This window comes from Parambassis ranga, chromosome 5, assembly GCF_900634625.1.
Source record: "Parambassis ranga chromosome 5, fParRan2.1, whole genome shotgun sequence".
Lineage (NCBI taxonomy): Eukaryota > Metazoa > Chordata > Actinopteri > Ambassidae > Parambassis > Parambassis ranga.
The window spans coordinates 25,497,710-25,516,717 of record NC_041026.1 but is presented as its reverse complement, the minus strand read 5'-3'; the positions used below and the strand labels follow the sequence as shown (position 1 = coordinate 25,516,717).

Here is a 19,008-nt window from a genome sequence, read left to right as displayed (position 1 = left end):
GTTGTTTGTAGCTTGTCAGATGTGACTGCATCCAAGGTTTCTGCACCTTAAAGTTAGGGCAGCTGCCCAAAATTCTACCAGGAAGATGGGGGAATACAAAAAATAATTGCAATGCTACATGCAATTTGTGTAGTTTGTTATCAAGGCTACTGATGTTTGACAATTGCAGGTTTTTTTTTTCTAGTGTACAGTAATGGATGGGGATGAACAATCGAAAATATCAGGGTACTATCTGTGTCTGTGCCCTTCACCCCATCCCCGTCACCACCTTGACTCTGCGGGAAACCCTGGGCATCTAATGTATCATTTAATTATGTTAAAGCTGTACATAACACTTCACCCTTTGCCTTGTTTCTTCTCATTTAGGTCTGATTGGGTGGAGATCCTGGAGCCCCGCACCCGTGAGCGCATGTATGTGAATTTGACCACTGGAGAATGTGGATGGGATCCCCCTGCAGATGTTCCTGTTCGCCAGGCAGACGGTAACCAGTGGTGGGAGTTGTTTGACCCCCACAGTGGCCGCTTCTACTACTACAACTCCTCTGAGCGCCGCACAGTCTGGCACCGACCCCAGGGAGCCGATATAGTTCCCCTCTCCCAGCTCCAGGCCATGAAGCGATGCAAGCAGGATGGTGGAGGCGGGGAGAGGCACCACCATGAGACCACAGGGAGCATCGGCAGTGTAGGAAGTCAGGGTCGTGCCACGCCTCTACCTGAGTTGGACAGTGACAGTCCTGCCCCAAGAGCCCTGGAGTCTGGCGAGGAGACTGCAAACCCTGAGCTGGACCCTGCAGTGGACAGCAGATCGCAGGGAGATGGAAGCAGCACCGATCACAGCACAGAGGGCACTAAAGACCCACAGAGGTAGGCCTCACCAAATTTTAAGTACCATCTACAGTAAGTCTAAAGAAAGAATTGTACGTAATCTTAATAGGTCATATTGCTGGGAGAAAAGCAGGAAAATGTGATAGTCATCGTAGCATGTGCCATAGTGAGTTGCAAAGACTTTCAAATGCTTCTGCTATAACCTATGTTGATTTTTGACCACTTGGGCAGGACTCTAACTTTGTTTTTGTTTTCATTCTCACTTATCTGAACATTCCATATGTCTCATGTTTCCATACGATTGCCTGTGAACCATGCCCGGCCATTTCAGCAAATCGCTACCAAATGGGGAATTCGGTCAGTTATATTACAGAGAACAGCATTTCTCCTCACGCTAGGGTTACTGGTGCAGAACAGGTCCTAACAGTAAGTCATTCAGAGACCCCATCATGTGTTTGGCGTTGTGGCCTCATCCAAACCACCATTTCTTCCCTCCAAGCCAGATTCCAGACATGCCACTTCTGTTTCCCCTGGCAAATGGCCACTAAGGCCGTCTTAGTGTCCTTCTGTGTGCTTACCAGCAGCCTGCTCCACCATGCTCCGATGCTCACTTCATTTTCCTAAAACAAATCGAGGCTCTAGGCCATTAAAGACTGTAACGCCTCTTATGCACATGCATGAAAGGCATGTGAGAGAGTGTTGTCTGTGATTAATAACAAGCAGAACCACTACAATCCAGCTGCCTATAAACAAGGCGAACCTTGCCATTCTTCAGGGGTTCTGCCACAGTGAGTGTGGCTCTCCAATTTCTCTTTGAATTTTTTGTACCTCACCTTGGTCTTTAGGAGGCCTCCCCTCTGACCTCCTGATTCCTTCGTATTACGTAACGGTAAAGGGGGGACTAATTTGTCAGTCATGGCTGTTAACATGGCACTCCTAGAGGCCTTGTTGCATCTGGTGTGTTTAGGAAGTGATAGAGCTCCCCACAGGGTCCCACACTACCCCAGTGATGCAACCTTTCCCAGAACCTCTTCTGTGTCCCCTTAAAACAATAGCCAGCTGTGTTCCGCAGAGAAGGGCTCGGGAGTCTTTATCTCATAGAGGCTTGATACCCTACTTAGCCATATGGCACTTCACATGCTCACCCGCCTGCCTCTCTTAGCAGGTAATTAGAAACCACCACAACATGCAGAGAGACGATGGAATGTGACAGCTCAAAAGGGATAACAACAAACCTACAGACTTGCTTGCCTTTGGTTTGTGGCCTGTATTATTGATAATAACAAGGAACAATGGGTGAGCGCAAAGGAGAAAGTTTAAATGAACTAAAATGGCTCACAGTGGTTTGGGGTTAGCTAATTGTGCTGTCCCTCCCGGAACAGAGGAGTGTAAGGGGCTTTTGTGAGAATATAGTCTCCTATCGCTTATTATTCTACTTCCCTTCATAACATGTTTCACTTCTTTATACATTTGGATGTTCCTCAATATTCTGGTTTTAGCAAAGCTATTTTTTTCCAGTATAATTAAAGATTAATAGGTTAATGTATTCTGACCAGTATTCTTTTTATCATGAAGATTGTGTAGTCCATTTTGTCCCGCAGTTGTTTCTTTTTGTTTTTGTCTATGAATATATTGGTTAATAATAGATATTTTCCAATGTTTTCACAGAGAACCCCCAACAATCATTGTACTAATTTTATTCTGACCTTTGCTTGGCTGTTGTAACTCGCTTTGTCTCTTTATCTCTGCATTTGTAAAGCTCATATCTGTATTTCTCTTTGTTCATAGTTATAGGGAACAGAGGCATGTAAGGCTGCTTGTATTTCGACCTTAGTGTTAAATGTGTTACTCATTGGCCCAGTGTTATCGCATGTCCTGGCAATTTTAAACCTTTGGAGCTCATCAGGAAAATATCATAGATTATGTCAGTCACATGTGGTTATGGACAGGAAACCATTTCAAACTAATATATTTCCATGATGTTGGACTGAAAATTGCTACAGATCACCACAGCATGTAACATCTGTATAAAATTTTACTGACCTTTTATTGTGTATATATGTCCATGTATTGCAATTAACCAGCAAACATCTGAATAGTATGTAACTATAGAATGATCTCTGTATGACCATCTGTGTGTGGGCCTGTTTCCATTACCTGCCAAGGTTAAATAGATGTTCTCTGCTGAGAACACATGACAACATGGTGTAAGTCAACCCAGAAGTGACCCTAGGTGCTTTACCTCAGGGTCACAGCTTTGTTCAGTCTTGTGGGATGGTCTGTTAAAAGGAACAAAGGCCTTCACTTAAACCCTTTGTCCCCCAGGGTCAACTGAGAGCTTTCTCTAAGCAGGAAGTCTAGGTATGCTAAAAGAACACCAAATGGCTTGTATTTGCTCTCTCATTTAGCCGGTAATGATAGTTTTGCACCGACATTGATTCAAAACCAATCACTGACACTAGACACTGAACCTCTTCTTTCCTGATTGTTGACTGATTCTGAAAAGATATAGAAAACATAGTTTTTTTAGGGCCCCCAAGTCAACTCAGCACTCTTTGGATGTTTTATTTATGTGCACCTATACCAAAGGTTTTAAACATCAAAGCAGAGACAGTATAGCTGGTCTTATGAGTGTATGTGGCTTTGGTTAAGAGGATGTTGGGTTTAGTTTGAAGTACTTTAGGGAAGCAGAAAAAAAACTCTGACGCCACCAACTTACAGCCTGTAAGGGAAATATTTTAGTTTACAATCTATTTTAGGGAACTTTTTTGCGGTATTTTTTTAGAATGAACCTTGTATATGAAAACAAAAGTATGAAAGTGCCAACACAGAACAGGCTTCCCCACATGTGCTTGTGACTAACTGGCTGTTAGTCATGTGGTAGAAATCACCACTCACCAGTGGGTTTATTTAGGAAATGATGGGGCGTCTTATTGGGTAGATAAAGTTTTAAGTTTTTAATAAGACACACAATGTGTGCATCTTTACTGTGAGAACAGAAGCTTCTCATGCTTTTCATCTCCCGCCACTGATTTAGCCACAACATTTTTACTTCACTGGAAAGACTTGTTTTATCTCAGCACTCCCGGTGTGGTAAGCTCACTTTTCAGATCTTTATAGACAGTGTTTAAAAGGGGTTAAAGGTTTCCTTTATTTTATTTTCCTCTATAAATAGTCTCACATTGAACTTTGTGAATCTGTGCTTTTGTTTGGTTAAAATTAACAATGTCCTCATTTCATGTTTGTATTTTTTCAGCTAAATCTCTGGTGCTGTGAAGATGGAATATCTGCCGTGTTTTTGTAAAGAACCAATGTTAACTGGCCTCAAGAGGCACTGCTCTGGCTGCCTCGGCTAACTTGCAGTATTCAGAAATTGAGTTTTTGAGGGTTTAAAGGGCTTTGCAATTGGACCTTATTGTCCACGACCATACCACTATGTTTTAGTTTGTTTGTGATTATGATCAAATCTGCAGTAAGCTGCAGTTTTAATATTGTCATACAGACAGCGTTCTATACTTGGACCTGTGAAGAGTTTGTGGATACATTTTCAAATTCCAAAGGCAGTTCTTTCTGGATTCCAGTTGGGTTTGGCTTTATCCGGTTCCTTTTAAATATTCTTACTGGCTGTCCTCTGACCCAGCCCGGCACATCTCATAGTGGTGGTCCACAGAAGCCACGGACAGACACAGCTGGTAGACATCTTGGCTCACAGTTCAGCTGTTCCAGGACAGCTGTCTATGTGGAGGAGTCTTACAGGAACTAAGATGCTGCCATCTTCGCCTTCAATGCAAACGTGTTATTTTATGGCTCCTTTTAATATTTTTATGATGATTTGCTTAAATACAAGAGGAAGAAACAGTTTTAAACGTTGACAAAATGGATGCAGCATTGTCCTTAGTGAATCCTCTTTGTCTTCTCAGTTTCCTTCCTCTACGCAGATTGCAATGATCCCATTGGTCTGTTCTCTAAAGTGTTTGTGTAGCAGAGGCTCGGCCTGTGCGACCTCATTTCCTTTTCCTGTCCAAACAGTGTTAATAATAACCCCTGTTTTTCAGACAACTATTCCCTAGAGGTGTATAACAACTTCCAAATCTATATCCCTAACCGCAAAAAGTGACTCAGCTGATGCCTTTTCCAACAGGTGATGTTCCAGACAGGAAAATAGAGACACAACATCTAATGACAGCAGTCTTCTCATAGTAGCTTATTTGTTATTGAGACGACGTTACCACAGGAATATTCAGAAAGTGACAGAGGTATCTTGGACTGTGTATGTGGTTGTGAGACACCAGAGCTGCTGAGATTAATTGACATTTGCTGACCGTTAAGTTGATTTGTTGCTCTAGAAGCCAATCGGATTACACTGTTGGTTTCCAAAGAGGCCTCTAACTTTATTTTATCTTACATTTTTCTATCTTCTTGAAGGTCTCACACGCTAACTCCCAAGTTCTGAATGACAGCGTTTGTAAACACAAGCGCTGGTGTCCTGTTTTGTTCTGTACATGTCTTATCATGTGTGTCTGAGAAACCGATGAAATGGAAAGGATCTGTTTGCAAAGAGATTTAGAAAAGGCTGCATAGAATTGTTACTCCCATTGATGATAATTATCATGGCATTTTGTCAATGATATATTGCATACATAATTCCCCTTCTTCAGCAACATTCAGTGAACACCTGATCGGCAGCCTAACGGCAGGCAACACACCCTTGCTAAAGAACTTTCATTGTGGTTAGAATAAAGTCCAGGCCTGTTGAGAATTATGTGAGAGTCTGTCTGAATCCAGAGGTTGAAAATGGTTTTTCTGCTCTCCTTCATCTCCATTGCTGCCACTGAGAGAGGTATCTCCGTGACGATGGCACAGCAACGCATTGTGTGAAGCTCCCCACATTGCCACAAAGGCCTCTGAATGAGCCCTGAGGAATTCCGGCCTTCCCGCTCATTCCCTTGCTGCACTCTCCCACGACTAATCCACACCCCTTCTCATTTACACAGGCTCACACCATCTTCTCTTGTGTCTCTGTCCTCCTCCACCCCCAACAAACACCATCAAATAATATCTTCCCCTGTTGAATTCTGTTTTGGCTGTTGTGGTTTCTCACTATTGTCATGTCTTTGTTCGTCTTTTGGTTTAAGGGGTTATGATCATACTTTATTTACTTGATCTGAGAATTGCTCTTATGGTGTTAGAGGCTTAAAAAGACAGTCGGAGATATTGTACATACTGTGTAAGATTAAATACTGGCCTTCTATTTGTGTAATTGTGATGATGAAAGCATCAAAATCTCTGTTGACATCCAACCTAATGTGCCAGTGTGGCGGGGAATATTAATTAATGCTGAACCTTTGCTAAGCCTGACTGTGGCAACGGCAGGCAAATAATGGAGACTGGCTTGAAGAAGTCCCCTTGTCCCAAAACTGTGAACTAGGCATACCAAGGTGTTTCTTACATACCTATATTTTGGGTTCAGTTTGTAGTTCCTGAGGGACAGGCAACATAATTTAGTAGTACTGTTGATTTACAAGACTTTAGATTTACTATAGAAGGATACATCATGCAGCAGATGTACTAAAGAATATGGAATTTCCATCAACATCAGACATTTATAAAGTTCTATATAAGCCCCCTTCTGCCCTAGACCCAGCGTGTGAATATTACATTAGGCATTTCCTGTTTGTTTTGCTTATAGGGAAGCCCTCTTTCCAACCCTCCAGAGCACCTCCCAGACAGGAAGTAGTGGCCATCACTGTGTCAGGGTCAGTCCTCATAAAACATGTCACCCATTCACCAGGAACACAGAGGACTGATATGTGTTTATCTAGCTGGCAATTAAGTGAACACCAATGATTGTTTTTGTGTGTTTGTGCCACAATGTGATCTTAGATTAATGATAGAAGCTTATTGTGGTTTTATGTGTGAAGTCCAATTTTGAGTAAAGCTCTGATACCTCCTGTGTGAACCTGCCACAACAAACCAGTGCTAAACAGCCAGCTGTGTGTCAGCTGCTGAGGTGGCAATAATTTTGTAGCATTGGTATCACCTCCTCTTGCTTCCCAGAGTGAGAAAACACACTTATTCAAAGAGTACTAACAGTGGTTTTACATGTGGACAGATGTCAACTATCAACCCCCTCCCCATTCACCCTGTGTAACCAGACACAGTCACACTTGTTTGTAACAAGTAACAGTGGTGGTAGTTTGAGGTGAATCCCATCCATCAGAGCTTGTCTTCACACATGCCTGTGTGTGAGTGTGTTATATGTTATTTAAGCAGTAAAAAGTCTTGCTTGCTTTTTGTGAGGCTGGGGCCTTGGGGCCATTCCCCAACATCATGGATGTGGCGGGCTGTTCTGGTCATGTGCCAGGTGGCTAAGACCTAACCATTTATAGGCCATGCTTGAATGGGAAAACTGTGGGATTGTTTGAAGATGAGAACCTGTTTACATTTAAACGGCTGAGGTGGTGTGACTCACTCTATAGTGTCAGGGGGGAAGGGTGGGGTGGTGATAGGGGGGCTCACACCAGGACCTGACTGCAAAAGGATAGAGAAGAGAGAGAGAGATTGCAAAGCTGTGGCTAGGGAGACTAAAGGAAGTTGGCCGTTGGCTGGAGGACCTCAGGGGAATTGTTTCAGCATTGTTCAAGAGCGATGTGGAAGGGGGGGGGGTCACTCTGCCTGTTTCTCTCCTCCCTCTGCGTCCTCTTCCTGCCGTTACAGCCCAACTCTCAACTGAATCATAGTGGTCTTGGAAAAGGGAAACCAGTGGCCGCTGCTTTTGTCTCTATGCCGATCTGTGTTTATGTTTGGATTTACCAGTATATAATGCGATCAGCCTTGATGTAATTAATTACTCCAGTGAATGTTAAGCAGGGGTTGGAAAGAAGGAAGGAAGGTAAGTCTATTTACCTGCCTCAAACTTGCTTAGCTGTTTGACCTTTGATTAGCAAGACAGTATATTGAGCATGCCTATTCAGTGCTACACACGTGTCTTAGGCTAGGCACCATCTATGTCGATATTTATTGCACAATAATGCCAGCTTTAGCCACTCTTATTGGTTTAAGAGGGCAGGGTTTTTATCAGTTTTGGAATGAAAAGTCCTGATTACAGCAGAATATTATGAGGCAACTGAGTGGAGGGCAGCAGACCAGAGGAGCATGACCAGCTTGATTGCAGATTGTTTTACATAGCTGGGATTAGCAAGTAGTGTTTTTGAAGTTAGCCTGGTCACTCAACCAAAAGCAGCAAGAATTAACCTTTGCACCCAGTTGAAGACCTCAACACTGAAGTACTACAATTCTGACTTCTTTCAGATCAGCACATGGTCTAGTTTATAATCTAGTTTATAAATGTTCAACCAGAGAGTCAAACAGTAGATTTTTAGTTGTGTAGTACATACAGCTCCCAACATAGCTCCATTTATTCTCAAGACATCTTGAGTCACCAATGTTAAAAGGAATTGTAAATGGATTTCAATGAGATGTGTTGTGTTCAGTCACTCAGTATTTTTAGGCACTTGGTTTGCACAGTACACAGTAGAGTTTTTGTTTCATGCCTATGACAAGACTACTATCAATGTCAGACTAAAAATGGAGTGCAGACTTTGTAGGTCAGCGACATGTTTGGAGAAGAATTGCTGCTGATTTTCCCAGCCCTGTAAGCCAAGGTTGTTTACAGCCAATGACTTTATGCCTATGTGTAATTATATATTACAATGATGATGCTTTTATGGTACTCTCTGTTAACTTTTTGCTGTTGGTTTAGACTGTTTATGTACTGTAATGCTTTGACTAATGTCGGTTCTCTTTCTGCTTATATTTCTCTGTTTCAGGGACCCTTCTCAAAGATGGCAGCCAGCACCTGGTTCTAAGGCAGCAATGTTAGTAAAGGTGAACAGCATGAGTCGTAACCAGCCCAACCCAGCACTGCAGCAGCACCTCCAACAAAGTGCACACAACAAGGCCAATACATTTACCCTGCACCCCTCCAGCAACAAGGCCCAAGGAGGACACTTCAGCTCCACCCAGGGGTATAAAACAGCCCCTCCTGGTAAAGTGACTAATGACACACGTCAGGCCCATCACCTTAGAAAAGCTAGCAATGGCAGCTTTTGTTTGCTGACATCAGACAATAGTCAGCCCAGTCCGCTCCTCCACAGGTCACAGACCAGTACACCACGCCCTGTGTCCCCCGAGTATGGTTGCACTGCACCAATCTATGATGAACCAGTTTCAGAGTGTCCCATATATGATGAACCCCCCACAGACATGGAGGTAGAGGGGGCACACCTGTATAATGGACAACTTCGCTTGACACCTACACATAGCCTCCAGAAACCCAGGCTCCTCCAGCACCCTGGTTCATCGCATTCAGTGTCCAGACATCGGAGGAATCCCTCGGCCTCTGACTATAGCCCAGCTGGCCTGGAATGCATCAAGCATATGGTCAACGTAGACCCCAAACTGGGGCTCCTATCCAGCTCTCCTGTACCCACGCGTGCCCCTTCCCCAACCTCCAGACAGGACTCTGCCTTGACCCAGTCTCAACCTCTTCCCCAATCCCATGCCAACATTTTGCAACAGGTTCGTGGACAGTTAAGGGACAGAGAGCCTGGAACCTCTGGCCCAAGTACACTGGACAAAAAACAAAACTGGCGGGTCCTTGAGGCCACTGTGCAGCGTGCTATGGAGGCACGGCACAGCAGACAGAGCAGCCAAGCTTCGCAGGACTTCCACTCCTCGACCCCACAAGCCACAGCTAACTATCAAGACTCAGGTTACTCCACCGGCCCTTCTCCAAGTCTAAGGAGAAAGAGCAGAAGGAGGGTCGGAGCTGGTGGAGGTGCAGGTGGCAGGCCAGGGTCTGTAGGCAGCAGCGGGGAGCTGTGCGCCCTGAATGAGAAGCTGATGGCTGAGATGAGGGAGGTTGTGAGTCGTTCCAACACCATGAGGGAGATGAGAGCGGGGCTGGACCCAGAAATTGGGGAGCGGGTTGTTGTACCTCGGACACGCTCCCCTGCTGACTCTCTCAGGTGGTATGGAGGAGGTGGATCAGCAGGCAGGTGTGCATCACGAGAGGACCTCACTGGTGCTACCCGGTCAATGAAGGGGCCAGGTAACTATGGCAACCTTAACCTGACCCCTCTGGAAATACAAGGAAGGCAGAAAAGGACTTATGAAAAGGTGGACACCTTAGAGATGAGTGTAAATAGCCAGGCCAGTCTGTCATCACCAGAGACACAAGGACCACCCTCTCAGGTAACCCCACTCTGAGAAGTTACATTTTTTTCTATATTCAAATGCAGATTGTTAGACAATACATCTAAGCTAATCCAATATTATGATTGTTTCCTGTCTGATATGGAGCTCAGCTGTGTGTGTTGTGTGTGTGTGGAGTTTGTTTATCTCAGCGGGCTTGCTTGAATTCAGCTTTGTTTGGTCTGGTAGAGCTCTGATTACTGATATCTCTCCAGACTTACTATCAGATTAGTAAAGAATTCAATCTCACTGTCAGATGAGGCCAAGTCATGCTTGAATAAAGCATCAGTGTTGTAGTGTTTACCAGCTGCCTTTGTACTGTTGTGTGTCTAGTCCTCAGAGAGCTGTGAGGGGCAGAGTGGACAGATTTTTTCACTTGGAAAAAATATACCTCATAGTTAGTGGTGGCAAAAAGACTTTTTAAAAACTTAGAATGACATTTATTCTTCATCTTTGCATGACAATAAACAGACAGGTCTATGGTAAGAAGAAAGGTATGCAAATACAGATAAAGGTGAAAGCTAATTTTGACATTAATTGCACATAAATCAAGATTAAACTCTCAGTATTTACAAAAGTAGCGGCATGTGGAGGCACTCAAAAGCTGTTTTTAATCTCAAAATGTGAAAAAGAAATAACAATACGCAATACTATATGCACCATACATTATATTGTACTGTTTTCAGAAGCTGCCCAGAAATGTTTCTGCATCTGACATAATGTGATGCAGCAGGGACCTCTGGGATGAAAACAGTTAGGCTAATCTGTCTTAGAAATCTAGAAATCTAGAAATCTAGAAATCTAGAATCTTAGAAAAGTACAGAACATTTTGTGAGTAATGCCATTGCAGTCTTGAGTGCCTGAAAGTCTCCCTAGGACATCATACCATTAGCATGGGGTGCACCACGGAATACAATGGCCACATTCCCAGCAATAGCTGTCATCTTCATGTCACTGTCCATCTGCCTTGCACTGCAGGTACTGTATGCTCATATGCCAGCTCTGTGTTTGGGCATCTGGGGACTGTGCCAGACCAGATAGATTCAGGACATGGCTTCCCTTGGTCAGGAAGGACGCCACTGTGGCCCATATGGCCCAAATTTGGCGGTGAAATGAGGAGGAGGAAGAGGCAGGCTGGTACCAAGGTATACTGGTACCACAGAAGCTTTAGCATGAGACAGCAGTCAAGGAGCAGTGAGCAGGCCCCCTAAGACTTTCCTGGAATGTTCTTTTGACCTGCTGTTATATCACACACACCAGACACAGATTAGGATTTGTTATATATGAGCCGCTCTACATTCTTCGGATTTGAATGTTCTGTTCTTGCTTAAAGACCTTTGAACTACCATTTTTAAAGGATTCACTGAAACACAACATTTTTTACAATGCCAATATAGAGTAGTCAAGAGCCTTTTCTGCTGTTTCACTCTTATGACCTTATCCCTAGTATGACTTGACCATGTGCTGGTTCAGTACATCTGTATCTGCTAGGCAGTTCAATTTACTGAAAGTGGAAGCTTTTGTTGGTAAACATGCTTTGTGGCATTCCATCATTTGGAATTGGCCTCTGTTATTTAAAAAACGTAAATCCTGTATTACTGTGTAGACTTTTTGCAAAGCAAAGATCTGATGCATTTGATTGAGTGACCAAAATCGAAAGTCCAGTTTGCCTGGAACTCATCACTGTCTTATTACCCTGAAGGTCTCATTGAAAAAACACGTTGATGCATTTTATGTTCCGTTAGCAAATTTAAACTTTGATGTTGGCTCTGGGTTTATGTTGTTCCTGGCTGTTTGCAGAGCATATCTGGGTTTCTGGCTTTTTCTATTACGGAAAATGAATTCCTCCTTTCAGTCATAAACTTGACTATGCGGATCATGAGGAGGTCTTCTGTAGAGCATAGCTTTGGTTTTGAAAGGGCAGTGAGCCTGCTTTAGAGAGGGAGCAGGGGTAAGGCTTGCTGTGCCACCATGTGCTCACCTGCTGCTGAGACCAGGGTTCATGAGTAATTGGGACATTCTCTTCTGTTACTGTTCTTTTGTGGTATTAGGAAGTTTCTACACTAAATCTGCTCGATTTCTCCTCTCTTAGCAGTTCAGCATAGTAGGTGGAAGGCAGCCCAGCTTTAGTGTGATACAGTGAATACTGCAGCTGCAGTCTTGCTTCATATCTTATAATAAAACTAATACCTTTTTTTTCTCCCACCTTCTCCCCCTCCTCTTCCTCCCCCCTCCATCTCATGCAAATCTCTTGTATCCCTGCAGGCTGGCACCCTAGAGCTGCAGGCTCAGTTGGAGAGCAGGAAAAAAGGTATGGTGGATGGTCGTACCGCTTCACTGGGCCCTCACCGTCCTACCAACCATGACAACAGAGAGGGAGGTGAGGGGGCTGGGGGAAGAGTAGGAGGATCAGCCTACCAGCTCTCCTATGCCACCCTGCGGCAACCCCCACCTCCTGACATGGGCATGGAAGACTGGGCCAGCAAGCACCTCAATATGCACACACAAGGTCTGTTCCGGCGGCGTGTCTCCATTGCCAACATGCTGTCTTGGCACCGTGGATCCATCAAAAAACCTATGCTCGTTACCAGCAACCGTGCCGTCAGGAAAGAGGCCTGCGAAATGTTCAAGCTAGTGCAGGCTTACATGGGAGATAGGCCTTCACGTCTTGATCGCCGTCACTGTGCCCTTCTCATTGTCACCAAGTGCTGGGACATGCCAGGGCTGAGAGATGAGCTCTACGTGCAGCTGGTGAGGCAGACCACAGGCAACTCCAGTCCCAGAAGCTTGGCAGGAGGCTGGGAGCTGATGGCTGTCAGCTTGGCCTTCTTTGCACCCTCGCCTAAGTTCCGCTGCTACCTGGAAGGTTACATCCAGAGACACACGGAACCCACCAGCGACAAGAAAAGTGAGTCTCAGACTGAGCAACAGGGTGGGTCACCTTTCTTTCTTCTGCACCTCCCTGTGTTGTCTGATAATCAGTGTTTATGTAGGTTATTTAGAGAGATGCCTCATTTACCATTTTTTTTCTTATGCTTTCTACTTTCAGTGGTATTGAACTTTTATGTTGTCAGTATTGTTTATGATGAGTCCAGTACTCTTGACTGTTGTTTATTTAACTGCCAACCAAAAATGTGACCCGTGCTATCATCTGTTTAACAGTGACTCAGTTTATATTGGAACAGCAGGAACTAAAGCTAAAGAAGAATTCAAAGTCCAGAAAGAAGCGAAAGCAGAATACGGACGAGGAAGAAGGTACATCTTTCCACTTATTTATGTTCCTTTCGATCCAAATTATTGCTTTAAGGAAAGTAAATCCTTAGCATTTTCCACTTGTGTGAGCTTATCTGTTGCACACAGGGATAGATAGTGCACCAGGAAGGGGCTCCTAGAGATGTTTTTCTACTCTTTTCAGAAGTTTGAGCAGTGTAAACATGGACAAATCAATCATATAGCTCCCTGTAGAGTGACCACTTTGAGTGGGATGGAAAATTCTTTGTCAGATGAGCACATGCTGATGTACTTACAGACACAGCAAATGGATTTCCCAGAAAGTTGCTTTGGGAGAAAAAGCTGAATGAGAATTTCAGAAGGTTCTTGACATGCACAGAGGACCTCACTGTGAATCATATTAGTAATCTCCCTTGCCTCTTGTGTTCTGGACAGCCATTTGAAAGGGTAGCTACTCATCAGCACGTGGCCTCATTACACTAGATGATATCATCTCAAAGGAACCCCATCGTCTCACAGTAGTCACACACCAGGGGCCCCACGCATTGTACTTCTGTGACTCAGCCACAGTGCTTTATGCTGAAAAAAAAAGCTCCAGCTGACTAAGAGGTCAAAGAGTAAACCTCCTGAAGTTTTCTGACTAACTCTGAAGGTCTTTGGAGAGAAGACTGTTGATGATCGCCAACAACCAGAAAACTGAGACACTTTTGTGTCTGACCAGAGCAACAAGCAGCTGTGAGCAGCAGAAGTGGGAGTTGCATGTGGGAGCTAGAGGCCTTTAGTCAGGCCATGCCTAGTCAGGACTTAGAAACGTATTTTTTTCTCTGGGTCTAAAGTGGGTTGTTTTAGCCTGCATTTGGAATTGATTCCCATAAACAATAACTAGGAGAAGACAGAGGCTGTCTCCTCTTATTAAGTTTAGCGTCAGCCCATGTGTAAACAGGTGCGATACAGTTCTCTGTCTGGGACAGTACACTCAAGCTACTAATGAGCTGATATTTCCCCTGGGCTTTGGTTGCTTAGTAGTTGTTGTTTCTTTTTATGCATTCAAACCTGGCGCAAATAGCCCACTGGTGTTCAAAACTTTGTTCTCACTGTGGCGCGGGGTGCTGCACTCTTGCTTTACTTTTAGTACGTATACTCAATGTTGGGAACCATGGGAAAGCCAAGATCAAGGGCAAATTATTGGTATGATCTCTCTAATTAGGCATAATTATAGTCAGACATGGTCAGATTAGCAACAGTTGGAAGCACATAAGGGTCACCTGTTTGCTATAGATCTAGGGCCTTTGACTCCGTGGAACAAACTGGAAAGTTTGTTACTGTTTAAAATCCTATCTGTGAGTATGTCCACCTGGACTGGGTTCAAGTACCTTATGCAGTAAGGATTCAGGGAAGAGGAATGGACCCAAGAGAGCTTAGTGTTTAGTTTGTGTTACCACAGCAATAAAAGATGGGGATGATTCTTTTTATGATCTCAGACAATGACTGAACAATGAAGGTTTTCTTTTAGGCTTTGTGTTTCAGAAGTGTAGAGAATTTCTTGGGATTTTTTTTCTCTGGGAGAGTTCAGATTCTTCTGTGTCTTCTGCAATTTGAAGTACATCGGGTCGGGTCTGTAAAAACAGTGTTCTTCTAATGCATTTCTCTTCCGAAATAGATCTGGCCCCTAAAGTAGCAGCGTAGGGCAGGTAGCAGACTGTTTCTTATTCTCTCCTGGGGCTTTTATGCCTGTATATGCTGATGAATCACCTGATCGTTGGATATGTAGGCTGGATCTTGTCTCTAAGGCTTTTGTTCAACAGCACTAAATCTTCTCCCAGCCTGACAGTTTAGCCAAGCCTGTTCTAATCCCCATATGCCAGAATCACGCCGTCAACATGTCTCTCCAATTACCACTGCCTGCCTCTTTTTGGCATCTGTGGGAAGAAAACACTGCTTGTCCTGTTTGTGGGAAAGCATTTAAATCATTTATTATTTTGTGTGTTCAGTAATGCCAGATGCTTAAGAGGTTTATACGGGGTCTTTGAAGTTATAAGAAGACTGTGCATAGTGCTTCTTGTTGAGGAGGGGTTCTGTGTTCCTCTGTCCTGAATTGTATTTACCTCTCATTCTACAGGACTTCCTATAAGCACATACGCCAAGTTTTGCCATCGGAAGTTGCAGAAAGTGGCAATCACTGGTGGCAAAAAGGTAAGATAGAAGAAAAACACTTACTAAAAAATGTCACCTCCACATGATAAGAAGATGTAAGAGTTGGAAAGTTGAGATTCTCATGTTAGTCATCATAGATACTGTCACACAGAGACATAATTACAGGTGTTCTGACATAGTCATAGGTAGAGAGACATAAACACAGACGCAGTCATTGTAGTGCAGCTGCAGACACTGCCATGATTAGTATCATAGTCTCTGACATACCCAGGTAATAAATCTTCCCCTCTAACCCTCTAGGGCCTACGTAAGCCCACCTTGGAGGAGATCGACCACAGCAGACGGGCTATTGTCACCCCCTCCCTTTTTGGCAGTTCTCTGGAGGAAGTGATGGAAAGACAGAGTGAGCTCTTCCCAGACAGGAAACTGCCCTGGGTGCAGGTTCAGCTTTCCCAGTATGTTCTGGCTCTTGGTGGTGCTCAGACAGAGGGCATCTTTAGGTAAGACAAACCCCACTCAGCCAATGACATGCCTTAACTTGAACAGAGAGAGGTGCAGTGTAGGAAATTAGAAGGAGGATATTTTGTATGACATGTGTGTGTGCATTATTGTACGCATAAACAAATGTGTGTGGTCTCTTGTAACTCTGTATTTCCAAGTAGGCCTTCACTGTGTATAGTACACAGAGCAGACAGAACAAACACAGCCCTGCTCTGCTCCTGACTCCAGCACTGTTTAATTTGATACTTTGTGATATGTGTTTACAGTACAGCTTCAGCTTACAAGCATGTGGGAGCTTCACAACTGTGTATTTTTGTAGTTTCCTACAATCTAGTTCAGAAACCTGTTCTCTTTTTTCAAACAAGTCTACATTGGGACTTTACCAGAGAGTGTGTTGTTTGTTTATATTATGGTTATTGCGGATTTGTTTGTTCCAAAGAAGTACTGCAAACAAGGAACAGAGAACTTTCAGCCACCAGGCCACATTTGAAACCAATTGGGCGTGCATGAGTAAAAGATTTACCTCAGGCCTATGAAGGACATGTGTGATAGAGGAGGAGCTCCCTCTTGTGGTGACTAATTGCAGTGTTATGTTTTATCCTCAGAGTGCCTGGAGACATTGATGAAGTGAATGCATTGAAGCTCCAAGTAGACCAGTGGAGAATTCCAGAGAATCTCTCAGACCCTAATGTTCCTGGTGAGGAAGGATTGGTTTTGTTTGGCTCATTTTTTTGGTGGTTACGTGAGGTTTGAATATGTTTATAAAAGAATTGTGTCTTTTTCATTCAGCCTCTCTGATGAAGCTGTGGTATCGAGAACTGGAGGAACCCCTCATCCCCATGAACTTCTACAAACAGTGCATTAGTAACTGTGATGATCCAGTGGCAGCCATTGCTGTGGTGCAGTCTTTGCCTGAGCTTAACAGGCTGGTTCTCTGCTACTTCATCCACTTCCTGCAGGTAACCAGGATGTTGAAAGATTCATAATACACTGTCTCTACCTTAATTTAAACCCTGTACTAAAAATAAAATCTTCTGTGTATGAAAAATTCAACCGATTACTGAATTAAAAAAATTATCATTTGACCTTTAGATAACTGAATGTGGCTCATATGTCTTACTGCAGGTCAGAGTTCAGTCTTTTCCTCTCCTTACATCTCATTTACCTCTAGGTGTTCGCACAGCCATCCAACGTAGCTATAACCAAGATGGATGTGAATAACCTCGCCATGGTGATGGCCCCCAACTGCCTCAGATGTCAATCTGATGACCCACGGATCATTTTTGAAAACACACGCAAAGAGATGTCCTTCCTGCGAATGCTCATAGTTCACCTGGACACTAGTTTCATTGAAGGGGTGGTGTAGACACTGTGAAGCACAGAGCACACCTCCAGTTACACATTTACAGTCATGCATTAACACTGTCTCTGTTCAGACCACACTGGAAACTTTTTTAAAGATATTCCTCTTACGACATAAGCAGTGTGAACACAGCTTAGACTTTGAGCCCTTGTGGTCTCCTTCTTTCTTACTGAGAGACAATACACATCACCTAACGTTTCACTGTTTTTGATACTAATATCAACAGGACTGCTTTCAAGTGGTTCGCTTTAATGACTGTACTGTCTAACCTCTGCATGTGAAAACCGGGTTACCATTTAGGCATTACTGAATGGGGAGTACTACAGTTACATTGGACGACTGGGCTCTGCAAAGTGAGTGAGAGTCTTGCATTGTTTTCTTCAGAAGTATTCACTTGCACAAAAAAGATCTTGAAGCAGCAGTGTTGACACTGCTTTTTCTTTCACTCTTTGGCTTTTTGATTTCATTCAAGTATGTGTTTGTGTGTGTGTGGTTGTCAGAGTGTGAACAAAGGACACCTTTCTTTTAACATGTACAGAAAAAGAAATATATCAAAAGTAAAAGACTCTTGTAATGATGTCTCATTAATAAGCTTGCCTATACTGTTTTGAATAGTTGTACTATTATCTGGTCTCCTCATATTTGATTTTTAACAGACATAAAGTACAGAGACTTCATTTCAAAACACACACTGGAAGGATGTACAGATAGCTTATTTAAAACGGAAGGTGGGAATTTTCTAAGCAAATAATCATGGAAGTGCTTTGATTTTCCAAATTTAAACACCTCCTGGAGCCAGACAAAAGTGGACATTTTAATTACAGCTTGTGGTGTGGGGATGTTGGACGCTTAACTCATAATACCCTTTCTCTATCATCTATGAGAAGCATTCTATTTGGAATTGTGTTCCCTCTGTTGCGATCTGTGTGTTGTGTTTCTTGGCTCAGGTGTTCTGATAAAACGGGTGTTGGATGTGATAAACTGTACATAGCCTCTGTTGCAGACGGAAAATTGATTAACCTAATGAAACCCTTTGTACTGAAAATATAGTATTGTTCAACTGTCGAGCACTATGAGAATGTAAATGGAGCTTTTTGTGTCCCCTCTCAGGCTTTTCCAATGTAAATAATTCTGTGAGTAAAATAGTATTAACTCTTAAGTATATTCTAACGATCTAGGTTATGGCTCAAGTAACCTGTTGCTGTAAAGAGCAATTTTTTTGTAATTATCTGTTTATTTCTCTGCTGTAACCGCTTGCCTTTTGAACATAGGAATGATTCAGACCACTTTTCATGTATGTGCGTGTATGTGTGTATGCATACCAACTTGTCATGATATGGAATGACTGTCCATAAATAAAGGTTTGTTCAATTGTTGATAGATCTCCTTGTATGTATTTTCAATAGGTATGTTTCCTTTATTTGGTGGAATAGAGGAGGAACAGCATCCAGTAGAGGCCTGCGACATGAGGCTTATTCAATGTTTTAAATATTTATTTTTTTTATTTTAGATACTTTATTATTCCTAGAGGGAAATTGTTTTAAGGCTGCTGCCAAGCAGTGTCATGTAATGATTAGCAAGGCGTGCCACACCAGTGAATACACTGGAGGCTGTGCGGGTAAAGTGTCTTGTCAAGGACACACAACACAGCCACTGCTGCCCATATGGTTATGGAGGAA

General features: G+C 43.3%; 1 protein-coding gene across 3 annotated transcripts in view; it reads left to right on the top strand.

Moving 5' to 3' along the window:
• The window catches only part of arhgap46a (Rho GTPase activating protein 46a), a 28,490-nt gene extending 9,785 nt beyond the window's left edge, over positions 1 to 18,705 (top strand). Inside the window, exons 2-10 of one of the 3 annotated variants that reach the window (XM_028406121.1) lie at positions 367 to 864; positions 8,655 to 10,080; positions 12,346 to 12,988; positions 13,243 to 13,335; positions 15,431 to 15,504; positions 15,766 to 15,965; positions 16,572 to 16,663; positions 16,756 to 16,925; positions 17,138 to 18,705. In XM_028406121.1, coding sequence (XP_028261922.1) covers positions 367 to 864; positions 8,655 to 10,080; positions 12,346 to 12,988; positions 13,243 to 13,335; positions 15,431 to 15,504; positions 15,766 to 15,965; positions 16,572 to 16,663; positions 16,756 to 16,925; positions 17,138 to 17,332 — 3,391 coding nt within the window. In that variant the 3' untranslated portion in view covers positions 17,333 to 18,705. Of the gene's footprint in view, positions 1 to 366; positions 865 to 7,548; positions 7,718 to 8,654; positions 10,081 to 12,345; positions 13,013 to 13,242; positions 13,336 to 15,430; positions 15,505 to 15,765; positions 15,966 to 16,571; positions 16,664 to 16,755; positions 16,926 to 17,137 lie in introns of those variants that run through there. The other 2 variants (XM_028406120.1, XM_028406122.1) reach the window with 2 other exon arrangements.
• Positions 18,706 to 19,008: the final 303 nt, after the last annotated feature.